The sequence below is a fragment of the Chiroxiphia lanceolata genome, chromosome 7 (assembly GCF_009829145.1).
Source record: "Chiroxiphia lanceolata isolate bChiLan1 chromosome 7, bChiLan1.pri, whole genome shotgun sequence".
Lineage (NCBI taxonomy): Eukaryota > Metazoa > Chordata > Aves > Passeriformes > Pipridae > Chiroxiphia > Chiroxiphia lanceolata.
Genome location: NC_045643.1, coordinates 19322544 through 19348437, shown reverse-complemented (window position 1 = coordinate 19348437; position 25894 = coordinate 19322544). Strand labels below are relative to the sequence as shown.

Here is a 25894-nt window from a genome sequence, read left to right as displayed (position 1 = left end):
GAATAATAATCATAACAGTGCATTGTATACCAAATAAATTCAAAACCTGTTGATTGAGGAAACAAAAGATGTATCACACAAAAGATGTTACTGTTTTTAATGTTAACTAGTAGACTGTGGGATCTCACTGTGCACCATATACAGAATTTAAATAGAGAAATATTCAGAGAATATTATTCAGTTATTTTAATGAGTAGTTTACTTGACAGTTTCTACAGGCACTGTGTGCTGTAAGGTCAAACTGTGTCAAAGATGCTCAGTATGTCATTGGAAGCATTCAGTAGCTCTCAAGATCAAATCCTAGAAGAGCAATTATTTTTAAATTGCTAGTGAGTTTGTACGCAGATAAATTTGTTGAATATGCAGATATTCGTGCTCATTTGAATATCCATAATGTTTTTTGGTGTGTCCTTTACAAAGAATGTGCTTATGTTTCCCACTCTTTCAAAATAATTGAATTAGTGATTAATGTATCTAAAGGATTAATGTAGTGGGTGGAAAATAAACCTCCGAATCTGTGCTAGATTTTATGTATTCACTTCAGAACATTTTGTGTGCTCTTACTCTGATTTTGTACTTTTATCCTTTTTCTTTATTCCTTCACCCTACAACAAGCTGTAGAGGTCAGTACTTTACTAAACCAGCATTATCTATTATTATTTGACTTTGCCTTACTTATTCCAACATGACTTGGCTTGATGTAGGAGTGGTTAATTGAGCTGCCTGGATAGCAGGTCACAGTGTGTGACAAAGACACTAAATGCATCTGTGGGTATTCGTATGACTAGATATTTGTCTCATTAAGAGTGGAGATACAAATATAAATAGTGTTTTGAATTACCACAGAAGTAACTGGTTTTCTGCTAACTCTGATAATATATGGAAGTGCTGAGACTCAGAGGAGCAAATATTCAGTTGAGAAGCCTTTGAGACTTGATGTAATTAATAGTCAACATCATTAATGCCTAGATTTCAAAAATGGGAAGACCTGGAACTTCCACAAAGTTCTGTAATCTCGTTTCATCTTAAATTAAGACTTTTAAAAGACATTTCTTGTGTTGAAGTTTCAAAACCTGGTTTTGACACCACCACCTGTCTAGCCTTAGGGTCTTGATGACTGGGAAGACTGATAGTCATAGTGAGGTCAGAGAAAATGTTCCATGATTTTATTCCATGTGCTTTCAGTGAAATCTTTATACCTGAATTTTTACCATGGAATTCATTGGGAATCTTCACTGGCTTTAGAAGGATTTTGACCAGAATGTGTATGTATGGAACAGCTTCAGCAGCAGGTCCTGAGTGATAGAAAATATACCATACAATTTTTAAACATTGTACATAGAGGGGACATACTCTGGAAATACAGGTTCTGGACTGGAAATCACAGTTCTTTACTTCTTCTGGGTTTCTTGTTATTCACTGTTCTGGTAGAAACTTACTTTGGACTCAAGTTAAACTGAATACTGTGAAGATTAATTAGTGTTTGAGGATGGTCCTGAGATCGTCAGAAACAAGATGCTCACTGTTGGTTCATGTTGGTGAGGAGGCATAGATAAAACAATGAAATAACTAGCATGTTCTTCAGAATCAAACGTTTACTTTTTTGAATAAAGCATATATGATTTTGTTTAAAAAAACCCTTCTATAACATGCAAGAGAAAGGATATCAATTACATAAAACGAGGGAGATTAGAGCTGAACCAGAATGTAAGGTAACCATATTTTCAACCTGTATATCTTTTTAGAAGTATTCTTCCACATACCTCTGGAAGAAGAAATAAACTTGTCTGTCCTGAATAGTTGCAAATATAAAAAGGTTATTTTGACTAATGCTTAAAATTAATGGAGAATTCCTCAACAGTGAAGTGTTCACAGAAAATTCACCTTTGTCATTTTGTTCTAATCTCAGTTCCAGATGTGGTACAGGTACCAGGGCAATCTGCTGGAGCAGCAGAATCCCTTGAGTTGATGGTGAGGTACTGTACTGGTGACACAAACTGCAGCTTTCTGTACTGCCTGCTGTTCCCCAGAAAACTCAAGGTTTGTTGTCCTGAGCTGCTTACATACAACAGCATCAAATTGTACACTGCAAAAGATGTGGATGGAAATTGCTAAGGAATCTGAAAGAAATGGCCCATGTCTTCTGACAATGTATAAATCATAAAAAGCCAAGCCAGTTTGTTCTGTAATGCAGCAGCTGTGGCCAGCCTGTCAGTCAGTCTTAAGCCAGCCAGTTAGTCAGGTCTCCAGCTAGTCAGTCTACAGGCTTGACTAAAGAAAACGCTGGACATCAAGCAGTAGAAAACTGCAGCATTCATTATACTAGATCTTTACTTTTTCCAAACTGTTTTAATGTATTTAATTTTTGTCTAGATGCAGCTTCAGATACCTAGCACTCAGCTGTACTTAGTGTGCCAATCCTATCAGTAGTCCCGTGTTTGGACAGAGGTGCTAAACCTGTGCCCACGTGGCTGTGACGAGATAAAAGGTTTGCCCAGCAAACCACTTCCCCTCTGCCACTGTTTTCCAGAACCACATGATCCTCCCTTGTCCTGTGCTTGAGAACCTGTCTGTCCTGTGGTCATGTGGTCAGGCTATACCAAATGTGTTTTGCCTGCTGTCTGTAAGTTTGGTCACGTCGTGGCACTATGAGAATCACGTAAAATTTGCTTGTGTATCTTGTGCTCACATATTGTACCCATGATACTTCAGGAAACATCTGCATTTCAGTGAACACAGTCCTAGTTGAGTAAATGACTACACGTGTTTGATTCAATTTAACTTGAAAATTGGGGATGTTGCTTAAGTAGCAATTGGTACTCAAGGTTGTGTTATAAAAATATCTTGGGCACTACCGCTAACTACTTTAATTAGTACCATAATTTGTTCTTCTTTACTAGATAAGGATAAAAGTTAAGATCTTCCTTACATCATATATTTACATATATTGCAGTATAGTAGGCAGTTTTACCTTCATTTCATCTCAGCTTCTGTCAGTGTCTTCCCTCCCTTGCATTCTAGTAGAGGTCTACTAACCCAATGTGTTAAAAGAATATTTTAACATAGCAACAGTGATGCTTACAAGCAAAGTTTTATTTGTTGCTGTAGGCATCATGCTGTGTGTTTGCCAGTGTGTGCCTTCCTAGTTCTGGGAGTGACCACTGAAGTGTCTGTAACATGCACAGTGTAAAGCATAACAGCACTGAATTTACACTCAGTTCTCCATTCCTGGTCTAGCAATGTAAAGCTTTTAAGTATCTGTAAATATGATCTGTGTCTATTTCATGCAAAAAAGACTAAAGAAATTTTTAGTCTAATCGGGAATCAGTATCAGAATTCCACAGTTCACTGTGGCATGCATTTTCATTTCTATCTGGGCCAAAAAGTGCATATTTTTTGCTCCTGAAGCAAATATTCATAATTAGGTTATTCCCAGGTGGGCCTCACTATTACTAAGCTTTCATGGTTATTAGATTCCATTTGGTAGTATGGATCTGATTTTGGAAATACTATTTCTCATTTTTAATTTGTTTATTCTGAATAGAAAGTAAAGTGATTTTCATTTCAGAATAAGCAGCAGTTGAGGTCTGTCTGTATTGATAGTTGTGCTCTACAGACAGTATTTTTATAAATATATTCTTGTGTAAGATGTGTAGTATATGAGAAAATTGGATTCTTAGCTTTTTATTGCACAAGATTAGCTTAAATGACTTCAGTGACTCAAAAGAATAGTTTTGATAGTCAGTGACCAGATTCAAATTAGTACCCAATAAAAAAAGTACATGTATTCATTTGTAGTCGAGCTAAAAGCTTAGTCTTACAGTAGCAGAAGATGAAAATGCATTATGGAGATAAGCAGTCGACTTCCTTCAGATAGATAAAATGTACTGAAAGGAAAGACAGAGAAGAATCTGTGTTATGTCAAAGACATTGTCTGGCTCTGTACCTCTTCTGGAGTTCAAGTGCTTAACTGTGATTAGAAGTAGTGTCAATGAAATATGAATGCATTGTAGCATTTCTGACCATATTATACTGTATCTACATGGTGTTTTAAGTAACCCTTCTTTATCTGAACTAGAAGCATGAAAGAAATTAATAAAATATATGAGGATAAGGAAAGAGCTTGTACTTGCCCTCTACATAATAGTAATATCCCTGGTACAGCGTGTACAGTAAGGTGACATTGTCATTAGGCTTTTTCTCTGTAAGTCATTTGCACTTCACAAACTGAGCGTTGTATCAAAGCTTAATGTATTTCTCACCTGACATGTTCTTACTTTGGGAGGAGTGATCTATTGCAGACATAACCAAAATGAGGTTATAAATACAGTGCTGATATTATTAATATTGGCTTGATACTACTTATAGAACCCATCACCTAAGAATAAATGAAGAACTGACGAACCATAAGTAACATCAGAACATCCAGCCAGAGGGTGTGCTTTTCCTAATTAGTATGTGAAGTCAACAGCTGGACAAATCGTTAGTACGGCCAGATCACACAGTGAGTGACTGCCGGGGATGCAAGTGAGAAGCCAGGACTGCTGACTAGTCCTTTCTGAGATCTAGAGAGCACTTCCTAAGTCCAACCTGAAAAAAAAGAAAGCACATTTCTTTCTTTGCTGTGTAAATCGTTGAAGTACTTTCAAAACCTCCTGCTTGGCTTTGCATAATAGAAGAGATGCAGTGCTTTGACAATATGGTCTTTCTCACCTATCTGAAATGAGGCATCAGTGAAGAATATGTTTGCAGAGATGTGAGATCTCCTAAACAGCTTCAAGAGAAAAGGAGGTTTGATGAGCATTGGCACAGAGAGCTTAACTAGTGAGTGCATAGATTTTTGTGCTGCTACTTCTCTTTCCCTCATAGCATTTCACAAATTTTAATGACTGAAACTTCTCAAAGAGTGAGAAGTTTCCTAACTTTACTGAACAGGGGGAAAAAAGAGTTGGAGCTGACTGACTCCTCCATGACACAAATGAATCCCGGAGACCTTAGTCTCTGATCCAGCAGACACATAGGTGGGAGCCTTAATTTTTCAGATGAGCAGTCCTGTTGAACTGAAAATGAAATGCATGTGAACAAAATTAAACATGTACCTGTTTAATAAAAGATTAATCCTAACTTTAACCATTAGCTTCTCTCCCCTCCCTCAAAAAACCCCCAAAAACCTAAGACAACTTTGAGAGGGTTTTATATCACTTAATTGATCCATTTTATGGACTTGAATTTAATGTAGGTAGTATTTTGGTCTACAGGGATGTCACTCGTATTTTCTCTAAAGTGTTGACCATTTAATAGGTGTGAAGTTAGACTTCTGAAAGGCACAGTGTAATCTTTTAACCTTTAACTGGTTTAGCCTTTCAAGGAACCCACAGCAGTTCAAACTAGCTATGCTATTATCTAAAAACATTTGTTCTTCAAATATTAGTGCTCTTCATAGAGTGTTATTTAATTATTTTTGGTATGTAAAGTAATAAATTACCTTGTAAATGGAAATCGAATGCAGGGATAGGTATTAAATGTTTACTGACTATAAACACCATGCTACACTGGGTGAAACATTTCTTATTATGTAGACTAATTTTCAAACCACATTTGTTTTAATGGATTAGACGTGTTAAAGATAGGTAGTTATTTTTGCTGAGCATGAGCTACTTGAGATAAGTAATTCAGCAACTTTTATTGAAGCATCATTTTGTGTTTGAGCTGAAAAAAGAAAATCCTGCTAACATTTTTTCCATTGACTCAATCTGATGTTCAGGTAGTAATTCCATAGGAATTCACTTGACACATGAATTAAGTACTGATAAGAATCTATTCCTAGAAGGAAGTAACTATTGAACAAAGGCACAATATGTAAAGCTTCTCTTTTTTTAAATGGGAACTGACTACTTTTGGGGGTTTTTTTGCTTTGTGAAGTCATTAAAGATTTTTGATAATTAAAAAGGTTTAATTATTTGCTTGGTTTGCCAGATCAGAAATGCTAAGTTCAATTTTAGTTTTGCATGAGGAATTAAGGGAGAGCTCAGGACTATGAATTATGAACCCTAGAAACCTAATACCAGTGGTGAGTGTGGTGAACCTTGAGTGGCTACGGAGTCGTTCTAATTTTTATTTGGTTATTAGAGTTTTTTAAGTTGTTACAAAATTCAGCAAAATTTTAGTAGTTTTAAACAATCTGATTCAAAGTCATTTCTTCTCCCAACTCCCCTCTTTTATTGCCTGTTGTGTTGTCAGTTCTTCAGTGCAAGGCTTTCAAGCTTTAGACTTGCTAATCTGAAACCTAGCCAAAACCAACCCTTCCAGACTGTCTATTTTAGCCAAAAAAGGCACAAAAGAGTAATTTCTAACATACAAAAGTATCAAAATTGCAACTGAGAGAAAAATAAATTCACCAACTTCTTGTTCTTTAACGTCCTAATTTAGGACTAATTTAGTCTAACCTTAGAGATACATGTACCATGTATGTATGTAGATATTCAAGATTTCCAAAGCAGTTGCAGTTCTCATTAACATACAGTTTCCAAAATGGTGGGCAGACCCTGTGTTCTGCACTGTGATTTAGACTGTCAGGTAACGTGCGCTGGTAGATCTGGAAATGACGTGCCAGTTTTGCAGGATTGTGTCAATCCCAATGCCAGCAGCTTAAAAGAGAAATTCTTTTTCAAATGAATTCAGAATGTTTAAACGAATGAAGAGTACAGTTGCTGTGTTTGAGTGCTGACCCCCAGATTGTTTTCAGAGGATTGGTATTTTTCTTGTTCAGAGAATGGTTAAGAGCAAAAGTTTCTTTCGGTGTCATGTGGACACTGGGTTTGCTCTGCTCTCTTACGAAATTATTACCAGTGATTAAGTGTTCTTGGTTTTTGGTTTTCCCATCGTGCCTCCTTACAAGTTGTGTAATATATAGTTTAGCAAAATTCTGAAGACTGTTTAGAGTTACTGGCCTTCTGTAAAGCAAACAGCTAAACACTGGAGTTGATGCAAACAAGGCATTTAGCATCTGAAAGAAGTGTTAACACTTTATTTACATTTAAATTAAAATAGACACTTATTTATGTGTTCTGGTTCTGAAAGGTGTGTGGTACATCTGCAGAGGCCTATTGTTTATTCATGCTGTAAATCCTTTGAAATGTGTTAAAATGCTTCCCACTCATTATAAAAATCCTACCACCCATGGATTAGGGCTTTGATGTCACCAATCCTGCTTCAAAGAGTTCTTTCAATGCTATTAATCACAGTTTAGCCTCTGAAGATATAGCCAGAGAAAACATTTGGACATCTTGTGCTAGACTTGCTAAAACTTTGAAATATACAGAGTGTCTTGCATATGCACAGTTCCGTATCACTTCCTCTCTCTTCTCCGAGCCTTTATTTTGAAAAGCTATTTTATGATGACTTCGGCTTTCTACAAGTACAGAAGAAAAAGTTTAGGACATGTCATACTGTACATTTTAAAAAAGGCACTGGTCTTTCAGTTGAGACTACAAAATATTTTTGCCTGAGAAATTGAGTCAGTCTTTAAAAACCCCAAGGGATAATAACATCAGGAATTATATGTCAAAAGGTCAAAAATTGATACATTTCTTATCATTTTCTCATCTCTCTCATTAGTTCATTAATTTAAGATACTGTGTAAACACTTGAGGATCCACATGATTTCATAGAAACAAGATTGTTTCTGCAGTCTTTTTGCTCTTTGGAATCTCTTAAGGAGTCCCAGAGAAATTGATTACTAGTGATTGAGCTGTATGCCTTTGTGCTGTCATTGTTTTCATCAGCTCGGTAGCTAAGGTCAGTGACATACCACCTTATCACTGACTTTTTTCTCCCTTCTAAATCAACACTGCACTCTGTCTTGCCCATGCTGAATGCTCTGCAGGCACAACTGGTAATGAGCAGGGTGTGGAAGAAGTTTGGTGGTGTCTGCTATTTTTAGTACTATTGTGCAAACTGATTTTACACCGTACAAATTTTTCCGTGCTAAGCTTCTTCAACAGTTTTTGCAGTATGAATTTCTTTGTTTTTAACAGGTAATTTGGCACAAGCAAGAGCCAGAGTGACAGCAGCATCTAGGTCTTTGCCTCCTCAGCTCAGTGCTGGGCGTATCAAGGTTAGTAGTGTTCCCTTTGAAGACAGGCAGTTGTTCATAAAATATTACAGTGAGACTATATACACAATGCTTAGCTGATGTAGGTATATAGGGAGGTTCTTAACAAATAAGAGTCTGCCTTACTATCAGTAACATGCAGCTTGTCTAGGAGCATGGTTTCTAGTTTTAGGGATGACCCTATTGTAGAATCCAGTGAAGAATCAATTTACTACCCATTAAACTTTTGGAGTGGAATCTCAATTACATCAACAGCAATATTCCTCTTTATTTCAGTGGGGTAAAGGTTTTCCTATGGCAATTTTTACCTAGAATGAGGTTTTATTAGGTAAAATAGTGTATTTAACAGTAGGAAAGGCAAAACAAAATAAAGATTATATCTATTTCTCTTTTATTCAACTTGCAAGTATAAATCCAGGGGTCATTTGTGACTGATAGATAAACAGAAAAGAATGACTCAGCAAAACCACTGTTCTTTAAAAAGAACTGTAAAATTTAATGGCTGCTGAATTTTGCCATGAAATTATGTGGCATAACTGCAAAAAGATGGCATATTTTTATGGCAATTGGTAGGATGCCAACTGAGTATACTTGATTTGTGAGGAAACCTCTTGTGCCTGGTAGCTGATAGCATGTACACCCCCTCTCCATTTCCTAAGTAGTACTGTTAGAGTTAGCTCAGTTAAGGTTTGGGGTTGGGATTTTTTTTTTTCCTTCAAAGCAAACAGTAATAAATTTTAAAAACAAATGTGGTAACAGCAACTGTTCAAAAGTTACAAAATTTTATGTTCTGGGTTTTCTATTTGTTCTTATTCTCTCCTGGTATTTGGAGCTCACGCTCAAATGTCAATAAAGTGATTCATGTCATCCAGACATCTATATCCTTCACTGTACCTGCAGATACAGATGTGGATTTAAGACTATTATTTCCTGTCTGGTATAAACACTTTCAATGCTGAAGGATGGCCTTTTGAATTTTCTTGTGTTATACACACATTGTCTTCCACATCCAGCTATATTCAGCACAAGGCTTTCTAAGCATGCATTTTATTGATACAGCGGGAATGTAATAGAGCAGTTCACCTTTAGAGCTTTAATAAACATAATCAGTTACTAAGTAGTGTTTAAGTGGGTTTTACTCAGCCTTCAAACTTTTTAAAAGGAGCTAAAAGACATGCATACGGGCAACACTATTCAGAAAATATTAATTAAAATACTTTTTAGCTGTAAAAATAATTTATTAGAATTTCATAAAGTACCTAATTAAAACAACCTCAGGAAACTTATTTAAAATTATTATTTTAAATTTTATCTTAAAAAGTCCAAATGCAATAATTTTGTTTGGAAGTTTGGAAAAGTTCATTCATTATTGAATTTAAGAGGTATTTTGCTTAACATGTTTTTTGGTTTCACAGTATTTCATGCCATGCCAACTGCAGGTGTGGTCAATATGTGAAAGTAATAATTTCCAGTAACTTCATAAGGTGACATGATGTCGTAAATCATTCTTTTTATATTGTTTCAAAACTATTAGAAGCAATTTTTTTAGTGATGAAACTGAAGTTTGGCTTTTGTAGGTCAGGCTGTTTTCCATTTCAGTTGTAATCTTATAAATTTATATTGTAAGTCACTACAGCTGTCATGTAAAAATGTGACTTAATAGTTGAAATATTCTTCTTTTTAGTTTCAAAAGAGTAGCTAGTGATTTAAAATACAAGATTATATCATGACATTCATTATGTTCTGTCATTTTTACCAAACCAGTTGTGATAAAGCCTATTGTCTGTGGTGCATGCGATTATTGCCCTACCATAAAAATGGCATGGCTTCCTAGGCAAGAAATCTTGTAAATTAACCAGAGACAAAACTTCTAAAAATTTTTACAAGAAAGTCTCTCTACCTTCAGGGTGTATCAGAATCTTTCAAATGTTTCTTGTCAAAAAGATTTGGAAATTGATCCTAGTCCTTACATGTTGCAGAGATCTGAATTTACAACTTCATTCATAGAAAAAGGAATCTAACAATACTGCTTTTACCCTGATTTTCTGAGAAAAAGCGTTTTAAATTTCCTCTGTGAGTGTTTCTGACCATCTATGCATTCCCTCCCTTCCTCCCCAAAGAAAACCCCCCAAAACGAAACAAAACTCTTTTTAACCCAGCAGCCTGTAGTAAACCATGTTTGATAGTGGCAGTCTCAAAGATGGTAAAATTCTACAGGTTTGGTGAAAATAAGCGGCTGTGAGAAGGACATGCTTACAGTGTGCTATTGTCCAAAAGGTAGAGCATAAGCTGATCCTTTTTTGGACAGCAGATGTTCCAGATATGACTGAGATGTTGTGAGTGCTCAACCTTCAACAACAATATCATCAGGTCTGTGCTTTTCTAGACAGAGAAGAATCCTATATAGAAACTCAAATTCATTGGCCTTTGGCCTCAAATCAGTCCTCAAACTATTTGCTTTAGTTCTTGATTTGATATTATTTATGATTGTGTGTCTTTTAACATTAAATGTTACCAGTTATTTTGAACTTACTGTCGATGTTCACTGTTATAACTTTTGTCTTCTACCTGACCTTTACTAGAGATTTAGATATCAATTCTCAAAAAGCAGTTGTCTTGCTAAGATAATCTTGAAACATTCCTGTATCCTTCCCCATGCACATGCCTGCTGTTTTGATTAGGTTATTGATATTTACTTTGTCAGGTGACCTCCTAAGAAGTTTGATGTTATCTGGGCTGATAAAGCATTTTTCCTGGGATATATTGCAGTATTCTGTTAACATCCTTCAAACTGAAATCAAACTGCATCTTTTTGGTTTTTTTCTTCTTCTCATGTGTTAGTTTGAGATGGGTACCAGTGCATGTACACTACTCTGGGCTGGAACATCACAGATTACAAAAACATATTGAAATTTTTATGGTCACCCTTATTGAAATCTGTCTTCATTTGTGCGATCATTATTCTGAATCTTGTCCTCACTAGTTTTCTTTTGATTTCTTCCCCAACACAAAATCCGTTTTTTTGATCTATTACTACTTAGTGCTTCATTTCCTTTATATTTTGCATGCAGTCTCCTAAATATCTCCTGAAGGTAAGAGACACAGTTACTTTATTGGGAACTGTAATCTTTCAGCAATTACTGTTAGTGTTCAGAAGAGTGTTCTTAAGTCAGTGAGTGTTGGAAATGATCGTGCGGAGCAAAGTCCAGGAAGTGTAGCACAGGTGCTGACAACAGCATTATCTGGTTTATACAAATGCCACCTGGTCAGAGCAGATGGTAAACTGCCACAAAGCAAGTGAATGCTAAAATGTTGTTAATGCTCCATGCAAACAGGATGCTGGTTAATTTTCTTTAATTTTGTTGAGCTGTAATACAGCAACACAATCTGCTTGTTATTGGTAACCATGGTTATACTCATTCATAAATTCTGGTTTCATTTTGATAAGAACAGCTGTACTAACAATATAACTAAAATATACGAGGAGCAATATGTTCACTGTCCATATATACCCTCTAAAAGTAACTTCTGCAATGCTGAAAAAGTGGTATTTTGAAGCTACGGCAGTTCAGCAGAATAAGATTGCTGAGATTCTTGGCATCAAAACAGCAATTTAAAGTAATTAATAGTAAGCATAGCAGTAGGACAGAACAGACCTGTATGTTCTGAGATTACCTACTTTGTTTGCCGCTTGTTATCCAACAACATATTTTCCATACATGAGCAAGGTGAGGCAGCTCAATTTACTTCCTGGTCATTACAAATGTGATAACTCTTCTTGTATGTAAGACCTATTGAAGTTCACATTAGTGGCAATAAGAGGAATGCTTTTTAGAAATCAGTTCCTTTGGTATTGCACCTTGACAAATGCTTCATTGCCTCAGTGTTATACTACCATAAATCTAGAGTGCTCTTGCACTATCAAAAAAAATTCAGAATGCTTACAGATGTCTCTGAAATCAGTGTGTGTCCTGCATCTGTTAGAAGCTGGCCTTCCTGTCTCTGATAAAGTACTCTGAAATACTCACACCCGAAGGTATGACTGTAACAAAAACTGCACCAAGCTTTCATGAGCAAGGTGGTGTGGGTCTACAGTGCTTCTGGAACAGTTCTAACACCAGAGTTTTGTCTTCCAGGTTGACACAATGGAGGTTATGCGGCATCCTGAGGAAACAACTAACATGAAGCGGCAAACTATGGCTTCCTATTTTAGGGTACAAACGTTCGATTGAAAATAAGCATTTGGATGATAGGAACAATAGATATATCTAAAATATTTGTGGGATTGTTAGATCAAAGAGAATAATAAGACAATTTTTTTATTCTGTTATGAGGCCTTTGTAGACTCATAAATTTTCTTTTACTTCTTTTCTCTTTGTTTTCTTATACTTGTATTTTATAATTTCACTGAGTATGATGATAACAGAATCTAGAGCCTAGACTACTTCCATCTAAAATGCTACAGGCCTAGAACAGGCCTCATTATAAACAGAACACCCATTTTGTGCAAATAAAATAGCTGTTATTACTTAAGACTTGTATTTTTTCACAAGCTTAGGCATACATACCTCTAAAGATTAAGATTTGTCATTTGTGCTAATAAGTAAAAACAGTCCATCTTTCAGAAGTGTTGCTAGAAATCATATGGGTTGTCATTTTATCAGTAGTAATCCTGTCTGAGGTAATGTATATTCTGTATATGAGTTTAAATCAAACAGGCAAGAAAAGGCATTGAGAATGTTGGAACTGGAAGCTTAGAAGTCAAGAAAGTGCCAGTCCAAGACTGTTGGTTAATGGGTTTTTTTTCTTGTAGTCACTGCAGAATGGAAAAGTTTTGAGCAGTTGGCCCTTGGACTGCGCTTCTACCATGTAGAATAGGGAAGTACACAGTGCTGTGCTAGCCAGGGTGGGCCAAAGCTTCATGCTGTGTGGGAATACCTGTTCTATTTGTCTTGTAAAATAGTGTAAGGAAGGGCATAGAGTAAGCTGATGTATGCTGAGATGTTGCCCCAGCGTGGAATATACAAGAGCACACGGACTTGCACAGAACCCCACAAATGTCAGCTGTGTAGGAACTACAAAAAAAAAAAAGTGGAATATGGGAGTGAGTGTGAAAGTACACCATAATATACATGCCACCTGCACCAAGGTGACCACAATAAGCTTGGAATTGTACGTGATTTTAAGACACATATGGATATGTGAGATTGGGTATAGTTGTAATGAATACTTATCATACAACCGGTTAATGAGGTGAGTATGGAGCAGGAGTGTCAGAGTCATTGGAAAAACAGATATATAAGATCTGATCAAACTTTTTTTGTTTTACAGTGAATTGCAATGGAATAAATTGTTTTCCATGTCCAGGGTGGATAGGAAAAGAAGTAATGGACCTATGTTTCAGTGGGGAGATTTATGGTAGATGTTAAGAACATTATGAATAGTTATGGTAATGTAGCACTTCAGCAGATTTCTAGAGGGATTGTGCATTTTATATTCTCAATGATTCTGAAAAATGAGTGTAACAGAGATGTGCCTGAAATGTTAGAGATACATCTAGTGTTTTCTGTGGACAGAGCACTGAACTGATGATGACTTCTTGCAACCCTTTCCCCATGATTTGCTGTGAATTTCAGTGATTGATTTTTTTCACAGTAAAACTTGTTCTTCTGTTGGGGATATTTGATCAGTCAAATGTGTCTACAGTAGAATTATAGTTAGAACAATTTTCAATTATTTTTTTTTTAACATGGGCCTTCAACTACAGAAATGTGGTATAAGGAGCTATGAAGAGAAAAGTGTAATAAGTAAGAACTAAGAATTAGAATAATTTTATTTTTTTTACAACTGAAAAGTTTTAATAGGTTCCAAGGTTCAGCTGCAAGCCTAAAAATTAATAACAAGGCAATGCTGATTAACATTACAGATTAAAATATAATCAGGCATTACATAGCATTTACAAATATATACCTTCTGCCTAAGTAGTTACATTGCAGTTCTCTGTCAAAAGTGTGCATCTTTTTTATTCTTCTCACTAGTATTCCCTCATGGATCTTTTATCTAAAATGGTTGTTGGACAGCCTCACTTTATCCGGTGCATTAAACCTAATGATGATCGAGAAGCACTGATGTTTTCTCACGAGAGAGTTCTGTTGCAGCTACGATACACTGGAATTCTGGAAACTGTCAAAATACGTCAAAAAGGGTATTCTCATCGCATCCTCTTTGAAGAGTTTGTAAAAAGGTAAGACTTCTATAATAGGACTGTTTTAGAACTCCATTCTGTAAGGTATGTTCTATATTTAAGTACAAAAAGTTCTACAAACATGGTTTGTACATGTATGGTCTGAATCTCTAATGAGCACAGGGACTATCAGAGGTAAAGACTACAAGAGCTATGGGATCTCTAATGGAGAATAGCCAGTGTGAAAGCAGTGGTGAACACCAGTATTCAGTAGGAAACCTGTCCCCATGATTCCCTCAGTAGAGGCAACCGGTAGAAATTATGGATCCTGCTCAGATAATTTTGGGATTTTGACCTTCAACCATCATATGAAGAATGTACCTGTGCTTAAGAGTGAATTGATATAAAAGCTTTAGATAGCTTTTACACCCTCATAGTCATTTGTCTTGGAGATATCATGACTTATAATCAGATCTCTATTCTCGTGAACCTTTGTCATAGCTGCTATTACTGGTTTTAATACATATTCTCAATCTCAAAAAGTTATAAAATTAATTCAGGAAGTGCTATTGCCTTTGCAATGGCAATATGTTTATATGATCATTATAGTTTCCTCTAGATTTAAAATATGGTTTCACGTAGTATTTACTGTTTTCCAGTGTGTGGGATTGATAATTCAACAATGATCAGAAGCAATCACAGTAGGAACAAGAAATGAATGGCTAAATGAAGCATTTTCTGATATTTCCTGAACTGGAGGTTGCTCATCCAGACAATATAGAATTAATTAATCTACTGAAAGCAATTAATTCATATGATGCTAGAGGGAAGGAGCTGATTATGACAAAGAAGACACATAAACAGGCCTTTCTAAAATCCAGAGACAGAGTAGATTTATGTGTGTAAATCAGTAACTTGGGCTTGGAAATCTGCAGTCAGTGCATTGAGAGGTCTTGAATGATAAACCAAAGCTTAATCAAATATTTCTGAAAAAATAATAATTTTTTCTTATTTATAATATATTAGTACACCAAATTAATATGTGATAGGAAAACACTACAGATGATATATCGCAGGAAGGATAACTAATATGTTTGTTTATTTGTCTATCAAACCGATTTTATTTTCAGACGTGATCTCCCCCAACTTTTTTGTGTTGCATGACTAATTTTAGTATAGTCACACCTTTCTAAAGCATGTTTAACAGATTTATTTTTCTGATTATTGGCATATCTTTGCAACATCCTGAAGAGGATGAAGGCAGAATTATTAACTTTAACTTTTATTCAATTTACACATAAGTGAACTGAGATTAACTCCACAGAGATTAGTGTAAATTGAGACAAAATTAAGCCTCCTCTTATAAACAGATCCTTTTCATTCAGAAGTCTGCTGAATTTGAGTACAACCTAGAAAAGCAGCATTAACTGTAGCTTTCCATTCCTGCAGATAAGGAAGGGCAAGTTGTGTTTAACATCTTGTCAATTACTCCTGAAGTTTTTCCTCCAACTGGATGTGATTCTTTCAGGAAAGTCAACTTGAAAAGGGAAGGGGGGGTACATTTATCAATTTGCACAACAGCATATAAGACTTCCTGAGTTCAGAATATAAATGGGGGCGGGAGAGGGGATGTTCTTGCTCCTTTGTTCATCTCATGCTTGATTTTTAAATGAATTCTATTCTGTTTTGCTCTTGAAAATAAAAACAAGCAATACTTTAAAAAGCTATAAATGGAACAAGAAACATTTTTCTTCAGCTTACAGCCATGACTAGTCAAGTGTTTTTAGGAACTAAGTAGTTGAATACATAAAATGTTTGAGAAAACAGGTCAAATGCTAAACAGATTGGCACTTCTTTGTTCATAATCAAAAAGACATTAGGCAAGTATGAAGAAGAGTTTCAAAATGTCAGTAAATGTGAGGATATCAAAGATTTTCTAAGGCAGCAAGTTAATTGGTATTTTGATCCTTTTGAGCAACTGAACAACAAAATGGATGAGCCAGCATTTTTTCTCCCTTGATGTTATTAAACAAATAGGTGCGCTTCTTATCTGCCTGTTCAATAATACTGTTTTGTAAACTCTTAGCAGGAAATATGAGGACAAAACAATCAAAGGCAGGGAACAGACCCATTCAGGGTTTATCAGGTGGGAGGTAAACAAAAGATAAAGCTCTGTCTAATGTTAGTCTTTACTGTCTTCTGTTTTCATGTAGAACAGATTATTTCAGTATTGCAAACCTGGATGTAGTTTATTGGGTTAAAAAACAGATGGTGAAGAAAGGGCTTAATTGTAACTCATTCACACAATGTTTCTTCAGCCAAGTATATAACCATCTGTTTTATGTATATAAATATACATATTCTTTTTACTTAAAGTAGGAAAATGCAATCTGCAGCCCCTGTAAACACTGTATCCCTGTCAAGTCTTAGACACTTTGTCTCTGTTGGCCCCGTCTTGCACCCCCTGACATCATGGGTCTGTCTTATGTTTGCTGTGAAGCAGCATAACCCCTTTTTCAAACTGGAATCCCAGGTTTCAGATACACATTATTACCTAGATCAGGCCACCAGGTGTGCCTGGCATGTGGGGTCGCATGGTGACTGTGCACTGCACAACAGCGAAGGGAGGTGTGCTTTCACGTGGGGACCTGTGCTGAAGGTCCCACTGGATGGAACGCTCCTTGCTGAGTGCCCAGGCCCCTGGAGCTTCACATGATGTGATGTACACATGTGTCCTCACCACATGTCCTCCAGCTGTATATTCCTTATATATAATCTCTGGCATCTACTGGACAATGGCTTGGAAGATAAGGGACTTGGTAGGCTAATGGTGCTAGATGCATTTCAAGAATTAAGTGCCTCATAAGCACATAGCAATGTATTGAGAACTATTGCACAAGTTTCATTGAAGGATTGTCTTTTTTCTTCCTTGCCTTTTTATGTTATGCATTAAAATTTTTTGTACTGCATTAGAATGCAGGATACACTTTTCCTATAAGCATTACCCACTCCACAGTAGTTGGATGATGTTCCTCAGATCATACACTCATAGCAATACTAGTGCTGTTACTGTAACAGTGATCCCAGGGAGGCTGGTTCTGCTCTTTCAATCTCACAGTGCAAATTTGCATCAAGTCACCATTAGTACACCTAGTATACACAGTCTCTAAACCACCAGTGTTACATTTCTCATGACCATATAAAGCCTCAATGACCTTAATGAGTCACATTTTGCATCGAGTGGAGGTAGGAATAAAAACTGGTCAAACATTGCAAAATCCTGTAAAACATATAACCTCAGTAAGTACTTTCTTCTAGCACTTTCTAGTGCTAGCACTAGAAAGCACTTCTAGTACTTTCTTCTAGTTCAGTGGTGATAGACTTGCTTATTATGCAAAATCAGGGAAGAACCAAATTAAATTAGAAGTCAATAGATGCGCTGCAGAGAAGGAATGCTTTCTTTTTAAATGATGCCTTTTTAATGCAAGCTTACTTTTAGCACTGAGCCTGCACCATACCAAAGTTCGCAAGTGATTTCTGGAAAGAAAATTTTAACATTCCCCTATATCTTGATTTTACTATTATCCTTGGAAGTGTTTATTTGTTTCAGTGGCTTTAAGATTTCCCCAGATCTGTATAATGTTACTGTACACGTTAAATATGGTAAACTGCTGCACCTTCCATATACACTTTCTGGACTCTTCTCATTCACAGAACACTGGTTGCTGTGCAAAACAGTTGCAGAATGAAGAAGATAGGAAAACTTTAGAAGTGGAAAGTTGGATAACCACTTATGAATAGTATATGCACAATGGACCAAATTATATCTTTTTGAGAGTATTTCTGTGATTCTGTGCTTATCTGATGATTGGCAGTATAAGTGTTTCATATCTATTACTGAATTTCAAGAGTGTCTTAAATGTTTTATCATTTTTATTTACATTTTTTCATTCATACTCAATGTAGAGTCAAATGTAATTATTTGTGTGAATTCAGATTTGAAAGTTTCTGAAAGAGGTGAGATACAACTAATACATGTTAGAAATTTTTGAAAGTTATTTTATGGCTCTTTTAGTTCTAAATAATTGGATTTTTTTAAACTTTCCAGCTCCAGGGCTGAGAAGGAAGAAACGTTTTTATAATACTGAGAATCTTCCTACTATTGCTGGTGGTCTGACTAGAAAGGGATTTTGCCCCCTTGCACTTCGTGCTTTTCACATATTCATTCTCCACCTCAGACTAGTATATTTTAGTACAAAAATTTGTTTTAAAGAGAAAAAGAGTTAATCATTACTGGTTTGAGTTAATTATATAGAATTGATGCAGCCTTTAAGTCTGGAATGCAGAGGGAGCTTTAGTAAGAGACTCTGGTATAGTAGTTAATGGTGCTGTTTAAATGCTATTTATTGAACAGTTCCACAATTCGCCCTTTGAAGAGTGGTGAGAAGTTGAACCATTTGTTTACAATCGGTTTGTCTAAAACCACCAACACTGAAATGCTTTGGCCCTAAACAGATAGTTAATAACAGATAGCATCATTCTGAAGTTTTCCATATCTTAGCACACTTGGATGTTTTTGGCATTTAACCTTAATTCTGCATGTCCTAGCTTTGTAATTGTTGGTCTGAGGATAAATTCCACTTTTAAAAAATGTTGGTGCATTCTTAATGACTAGTAAGTGCAGTTAATTCCATTTTAATGTATGTTTTTTTCTGAAATGCTATTCATGTAGGATAGTGTGTAGTGCAGATTAAGAACCACTAGTTAAAAAATACAGAATTCCTGAGTTTCATCAGGTTTGAGAAATCGGTTCTTCAGAGGGGAAATTACTTTTCTCTTACTTAGTCTTAACTGCTACTGTGATTAGTCAAGTGCTTTTAGGAAACATGTAGGTGAGTGTGTCTAACATGTAGGAAATTTTCAAGCAGGATGTATAACCCAGGAAGATAATATATTTTTGCACAAATATGTGTATGTTTATGAAATAGAACATGACGGACCATAAACTTTATTTTTAAAAATAGAAATGAAAGTATTGAAAGTTTAACATAGAAGAACACTGAAATACTCCTGACTACTGCGTTTTGTGCTGAAATAACAAATGCAAATATGGAAATAAAAAAATAGAGTTGTGAAATTTTCATCTCATCTGAAAGCAAATGTGATTTTTAGCTCTACTTTTCTGAAATTAGGTTTCTGGTTTCTTGGTGATATGTTGGAAGTAGAGGTCACTCTGTGATCTCTGCACAGCAGATTTACATAAGTATGACAGAGATAAAATTAGGCAAATAAATCAAAATGAACAGTTGTAGTTGCGTATATCCCAAAGTTTTGGGTGTATTCCTAGACGTTTTCTCTACCATTTCACCACATCCAATATTTGCATGCTTTTGCCAGATACATTAAGATGAAACATTTTACCTTCCTCCAAAATTTTCCATAGGGTCCATTGCTGTACAAAAATTTTAAATTAAATAAAACAGTTGGGTGACCTGTGTGGCACATGCTGTGCTGCCATACAGTTCTCCTGAGCACATCAAGTCAAACTACTTGGGCATCTGTAGTTACGTGATTCAGTCATGAAAACAGGCACCAGATAGAAAACAAAGTGTTTGCTTTAAAAAAACCCTAAAAACATGGATTTGAGCTTTGGAACACAAATCTAGTGACCTTTTATGGTGCAGAATGCATACTCGAAAGTAGTTCTGGAGGAGAAATAATAAAAAATAAATTGCTGCTCCCTATTTCTAATGAGCGCAGTGATTTTTGCTTTATTTTTGATGACATAATTGAAAAGAAACAAGAAGTATATTAACCAGTTACAGGTGTCTTCTGTGCAATATTTGGATCAATCAAAACATCTGGAAAATCACCATTTAGAGGAAGTTTTTAATAAATATTGGGAGACAATGTTTACGTACTGTGAACTGTGAAATAGAAACTGTAGTTATTCCCATGGTTTGGAAAGTTCTTGTCATTTTGAATAGCTTGCTTTCTTAGACTGTAGATAAATTTTCTGAAAACATTTGTTAAAACATTAAGTAATAGGAAAAAGTACCATTGTTGGGGTTTTTTTCTGAGTACCAAAAGCAAATACATTCTAGATCATGAAAGAGAGCTGATGGAGAGGTTACTACATTTGAAAGATAGTGAAGTTTGTCACAAACAAAATTGTATAATCAGGCAGTTAAATTACACAGCTCAAAAATACTTTTTACTCAGATTTGTCACAAATAAGAAGTCAACTTTGCAGCAATAAGAATGTCATTAATAAGACAGGTAAAAAAATTATGAGATCTCCCTTGAATATTTTATTGCATCATTGCTATTTAAAAACTGTTCTATGGTTTTAAAATGACTAACTACAACATACCTTAAAAGGTGCTTGATCACCAGAAAATTGATATTGTCACTCACTTGAATCTATCCTTCCTTACTTCTTTCCTTTTTTCCTTCCTGCCTGTCTGCCTGCCTGCCTGCCTCCCTTCCTCCCTCCCTCCCTCCCTCCCAAGCTGCTTAAGTTACATACATGTGTAAATAACATGGCTATCTGAACTGGCTTTTGAAGAAAACAGCAATTTATTATTAGTGTAACTTCCCCCATGTATCTGTCTGCTATCTGTTGAAATGATATACTGTCACAAATTGTTTGTGTTACATATATTTTAAATCCGAGTTTCATTAGTGCAACTCATAATGGCGTTTTTCTTGTGAAAACTGGCATCATTAAGTTTGGTAATAAGGTGGAGGAAAAGTACTTTTTTCTTTTAAATACACCATGTTTCTCCATTCTTGCTGAATAGCATGACTCTTGGTATTTTGAAAGACGTGGCTAAAGAATTTGCATCATCACGTTGTTAAGAAAGTCACTGCATTAAAAATAACTCAGTAATACATAATCTCCTATCATTATTCAGAGTCATCAGTGTCTCCAGTTGGTGAATATCTGTGTCTTTGGTCCAGGACTTATTCCAGTGCTTCTGACTTCAGATGTCATTTTGTTCCCCTTTGATCTTTATTGACTATTTTAGTGGTTCTTTTTTCTTTCTTGTGACAACTGGAGCTAATATCTGGAGATTAACTGGAGCTAATATTTGAAAATCATATTCTCCTGATTAGAAAAAAAGGTCTTGTACAATTCCAAGTTTTGTAATTGCTTCTCCATGTTTTCTTCAGTAAGGTGGGATATTTTCTTGAATCTGTCTTTGAGGTTCGCTGATGAGATTCTTCTCTTCATGTTTTAAAGAACATCTGATGGCTCTTCCCTGTGCTAATAATTAGTAGAATGGTTTGTTCACCCTGCCGGTTCCTCTCAATCACAGTGTAAATAGAGTAGCACCTGTAGAAGTATAACTTAATACCAAGACAACACATGGCAGTTAATAAATGAGAGCTGAGGTGGCATTTGCTACCATCTAAGAGTGTACTTGTGTTAAAAAAGCCTTAAATTTGAAAACTAACTGGCACATGTTCTTGCTGTTACTTAACGTAATTGTTTGCTAGTGGGGTTACTTAAATGCTATAAAACCATTCTTCTTAATGCATAATGGCTTTACAGGGAGGAATTGGTTCTTAAGTCAGTTGAAACATGTTTGCATTCTTTTTTCATTAACTATATGTTGTTTCACGTAATTGTTGGGTGCTATTCTTTGCAAGGGACAAATAAAAGTCAATGTTGTTTAGTATGGGTCTGCGCCAGGCCTCTAAAACTGATCATAATCATTCAAATTAATTATTTATCATAATCATGTATATGCTCAAATATCTGTTCATGACAGTTGTGTCGTAATTTAAGAGGAGAACTTAGTATAAGGGAGAATTTGGCCTATTAGTTCTAAAGATACAGCTCTGAGCTAGAGAAGAACAATGAAAGTACATGTTGATTGTTAATTCAATTTTTTCTTTGCCGCTTGGTTTTGCAGGTATTATTACCTTGCGTTCAAGGCACACAAGGCTCCCCTTGGTAGCAGAGAAAACTGTCTTGCCATTTTGGAGAAATCTAAGCTAGACAACTGGATTCTTGGGAAGACCAAGGTAGAGGGTGCTAAGATTTTCTCAGTAATAGTATCCTTTTAGCAAAACATATCTACTTTGAAAAGTACTGCATGAGTGAACAAAAGAGCAAGGAATTTGCTCCTTAGCCTCCCAGGTTACGGAGGTGCCCTGAGTTAGTGCTGCCAGAGGAGGGGTGCATTGTGTGCCTCCCCAAAGCGTGTTCTGCACGTGGCTGCCTTGATAAGGACAGTACGTCTGTCAGTGCCTCCTGTTGTAGTGCATTCCTGAAGTTCCTCATGCTCTTATTAAAGACATGACTGAAACTTCACACTCTGGCTCATCCTGCAAGCCTGGTTGCTACCTTATCCATTTGTGGAGTTTCAGGTAAGCTCCTTCTGGCTCCATCAAAAGCCTTTGTTCATGGTTTAAAATAGAGTGAATGACTTCTGTAAAAAGGATATTGCATAGTATTTTGAGTTGTTTTACAGTACACAAAGGAAAAACAAGGAGAATTTTCCTGGCCAAGACCCAGATAAAATGTATAGAAGTACCCACAGGATTTGTCTCCTGAAGCAGAGTGCTTTTAGACAATATTATGTCCAAAACCAGATTCAACCAAGGATTTTTCATCCCTGGCTATATTTCAAAATTGTTGATATCTGAAAATATCCCCCTGGCCAGTTTACTTTGTAAGGGGAGTAAATATAGGGTTTATTTTGCAATAGGGTGATTACAATCAGTGGAATAATGAAATTGCACAAGCACACCAAGAGCAAATAATTGATTCACAAGATTGCTATGATATCTATAGTCAGTATTTTGCTAGTTTTTTCGGCAATGATGCCCTAGAATAAGCTGCTACTGGACTAATGAAAAGACAGAATATAAGAGATTGCGTTACTGTCTGCTTGTAATACTGATTTTTTTGTTTTGTTGTTGTTCCATTCCAGGTTTTTTTAAAGTATTACCATATAGAGCAGTTAAATTTGTTCCTTCGAGAAGTTATAGGGAGAGTGGTGGTCATGCAAGCCTATGTCAAGGGATGGCTTGGAGCAAGGAGGTACAAGAAAGTCAAAGATAAAAGAGAAAACAGTGCTCTTACTATACAGTCAGGTAAATGTACACATTCCCTATTTCACTGAGTGTCTTTGCATTTTAATCAGTTAAATTGCATGTATATTGTTTAATCATCCATTATAGTTTATTATGAAATGAAAATGACCAGAGATGCTTTCTCTCCAACTAACTGATGCAAATATTATTGATTTGCTTCTAAGGTGTCATCTTAGTGTTTGGTAATGTCTTTATTTAAATATGTTAGTATTTTGGATGGGATGCCTGTGCACAAAATGAAAGTATTGTTAGCTATGTCTGTCCTAGCATGCAGCACATAATTGAAATGCAGTAGCGCATGCCCTGCCCGTATACCAGAATTCCAGACATACATCGTAAAATGGACTGCAGAGGCTGATTACCAGTACTTTAGCAGGCTTCCTTGTAGTGAATTTGGGGAACTGTGTGAGCAGGGATGATCATACACCTTTGTGTTTTGGTTAGGACATCAGTGAGCACATGGTGACAATTAAAATTTGGAAGAGTAAAGTGGTGTTTGAAGTTGTGTGGATGTGAATATTGCAGTCATGAACCCAGAGTTCAACATGTGGGTGGGTGGGGAAGAGGTACTGGGGGTAGAGGCTGGAATAGTTATGGCAGGAGGAAAGAAAGTTACAGCACATCTCTGACTTTGTAGCACTTCCTTAAATAAATGTAATTTCCAGCACATGGTTTTGTATTTTTAGCCTGGAGAGGATATGAAGCTCGCAGGAAGTACAAGGAAATAAGGAACAGAAGAACTGATGCTGCTATACATATTCAAGCAGGTAATTAAAACAGTATTTCAGTTGCCAACACCTATTTTTCTGTGGGTGATTTTGTGTGTCATGTTTATAGCCAAAAAAAAATAAATACAGTCCAAACAAAAGCTATCAAAAACGTTACTTCTCATCATTTGTTCTTCAGTGTCAAATGACATCTGTGACAGGTATCAGGCACTTTGGCCTTTTTGAAGTGCTTCTCTGGAAGCAAAACATACTAATTAAAAACTGTTGAGTTAATTCTCTAAGATTCTTCTGAGCACAGTCAGTGTGCTCCCACTACATGTAGAGCTGGTATGAAACACTGTATTGGTTTGTCTAAAAGTGTGGATGGGAGGCACTGGACATGGATTTTTCTGTCTTTGTATGGAGCCCTGATTTTGGCAGATTGCCAGGTTTTTGTTTTGACTGCTTGCTGGGTTTGCCAGCTTTGACCAATCTTTTGACATTCTGCCAGACTCCTATGCAGCCATATCAATATGAATTTGAATAAACTTTAAAGAGATTACTGGAGAAACAGGCCCATAGGGCTGTGTAGGTCTCTAGTAGACAGCAGAGTACCATATGGCACAGAAATCTAAGAACCAATGCTATGAACTCAATGGTGTTTTCAGATGCTGCCAGTATGAAGCAGCCTCCATATGATGCAGTGTAATACACTTTCCCTGTGCAACTCCACATTGAAAGACTGTAACTGATAAAAAATTAGTTGTAGCAAACATGTTTACAAATAAACCAAGATACCACCTCTATTCAACCAGCTTTCTGTGCTACAATTCCTTAAACTTTGTCACCTGTTTATTGTGTATCTTATAGTCTGAAGGCAGTATGAAAAAGATGTGTTCTAATATTCTTTTTCTTTGTTCTCAAACCATTCCCAGTAAATTCATTTGGTTTTTTGTTGTCTAAGTTTGCTCCTCTGAAATTAGACATTGCTGTGACTTTCAGCAGAAAGCAGAATACCAGTCTAGTTACAGAAAGGAACAGAATATCATTAGGATCAAATAATAATTTGCAGCTTTGCATGAATACTGTTACATTGAATCACGAAGCTCTAGGATTAAATGCAGAATATTCTATTACATAGCAAACTGTTAGGGAGAAATTTTTTCTCCCGTTACAACAAACACTGAAGGACTGCACAAGTACTCTCTCCCATTCTTCCTCTCCTTTGTGTTGTTGTCATTTTCAGTTATTTTTATGATAGCACGGAAAGTAGATCTTAAAGTACCCCCTGCCACTATTTTCCAGAGTATTTGCTAGATTTACAAGTGTATATGTACCTGGACTTTGATTACCTAACTTACAACAACCTTTTGTTGAAAGAAGGAAAGTGAAACTGTTAACCCATCACTGTCCCCCTATGATCAGCTCCTTAAAGTGAGAGTTATCTCAGGTGCAATAGGAAGCTGGTGTGTAGCAGTATCACTTGGAGACTGCAGGGGACATTCTGCCTTACAGTTTTATCTAGACAGATTGCTAGCTCTGTAGAGAAAGTAATCTATTCTGCTCTTAGCACACATGGGAGAGATTCTGAGCTGTATTGCTTCCTGCCATCTCTTAGATGCTGTGTTAAACATGGCAGAGCAGAGACAGTGGGAGTGAATCTGGACATTGTTGAGCCCTCTGGACCTAATGCTGGAGTAATGTTGTTAGCATTCTTCCCACTAACACACACAGTATCTTCCTTTGTAACCTGGCACTTTACTGTTTCAGTGATCAGTCTGG

The 25894-nt window shown here is 36.1% G+C and overlaps 1 protein-coding gene across 15 annotated transcripts in view; it reads left to right on the top strand.

Moving 5' to 3' along the window:
- MYO3B (myosin IIIB) overlaps positions 1-25894 on the top strand; it is a 201511-nt gene that overhangs the window by 112164 nt on the left and 63453 nt on the right. For 11 of the 15 annotated variants that reach the window (XM_032693338.1, XM_032693339.1, XM_032693336.1 and 8 more), the window contains 7 exons: positions 8037-8116; positions 11185-11205; positions 12250-12327; positions 14152-14357; positions 22220-22331; positions 23243-23405; positions 24092-24172. In XM_032693338.1, coding sequence (XP_032549229.1) covers positions 8037-8116; positions 11185-11205; positions 12250-12327; positions 14152-14357; positions 22220-22331; positions 23243-23405; positions 24092-24172 — 741 coding nt within the window. Of the gene's footprint in view, positions 1-8036; positions 8117-11184; positions 11206-12249; positions 14358-22219; positions 22334-23242; positions 23406-24091; positions 24173-25894 lie in introns of those variants that run through there. The other 4 variants (XM_032693348.1, XM_032693341.1, XM_032693343.1 and 1 more) reach the window with 4 other exon arrangements.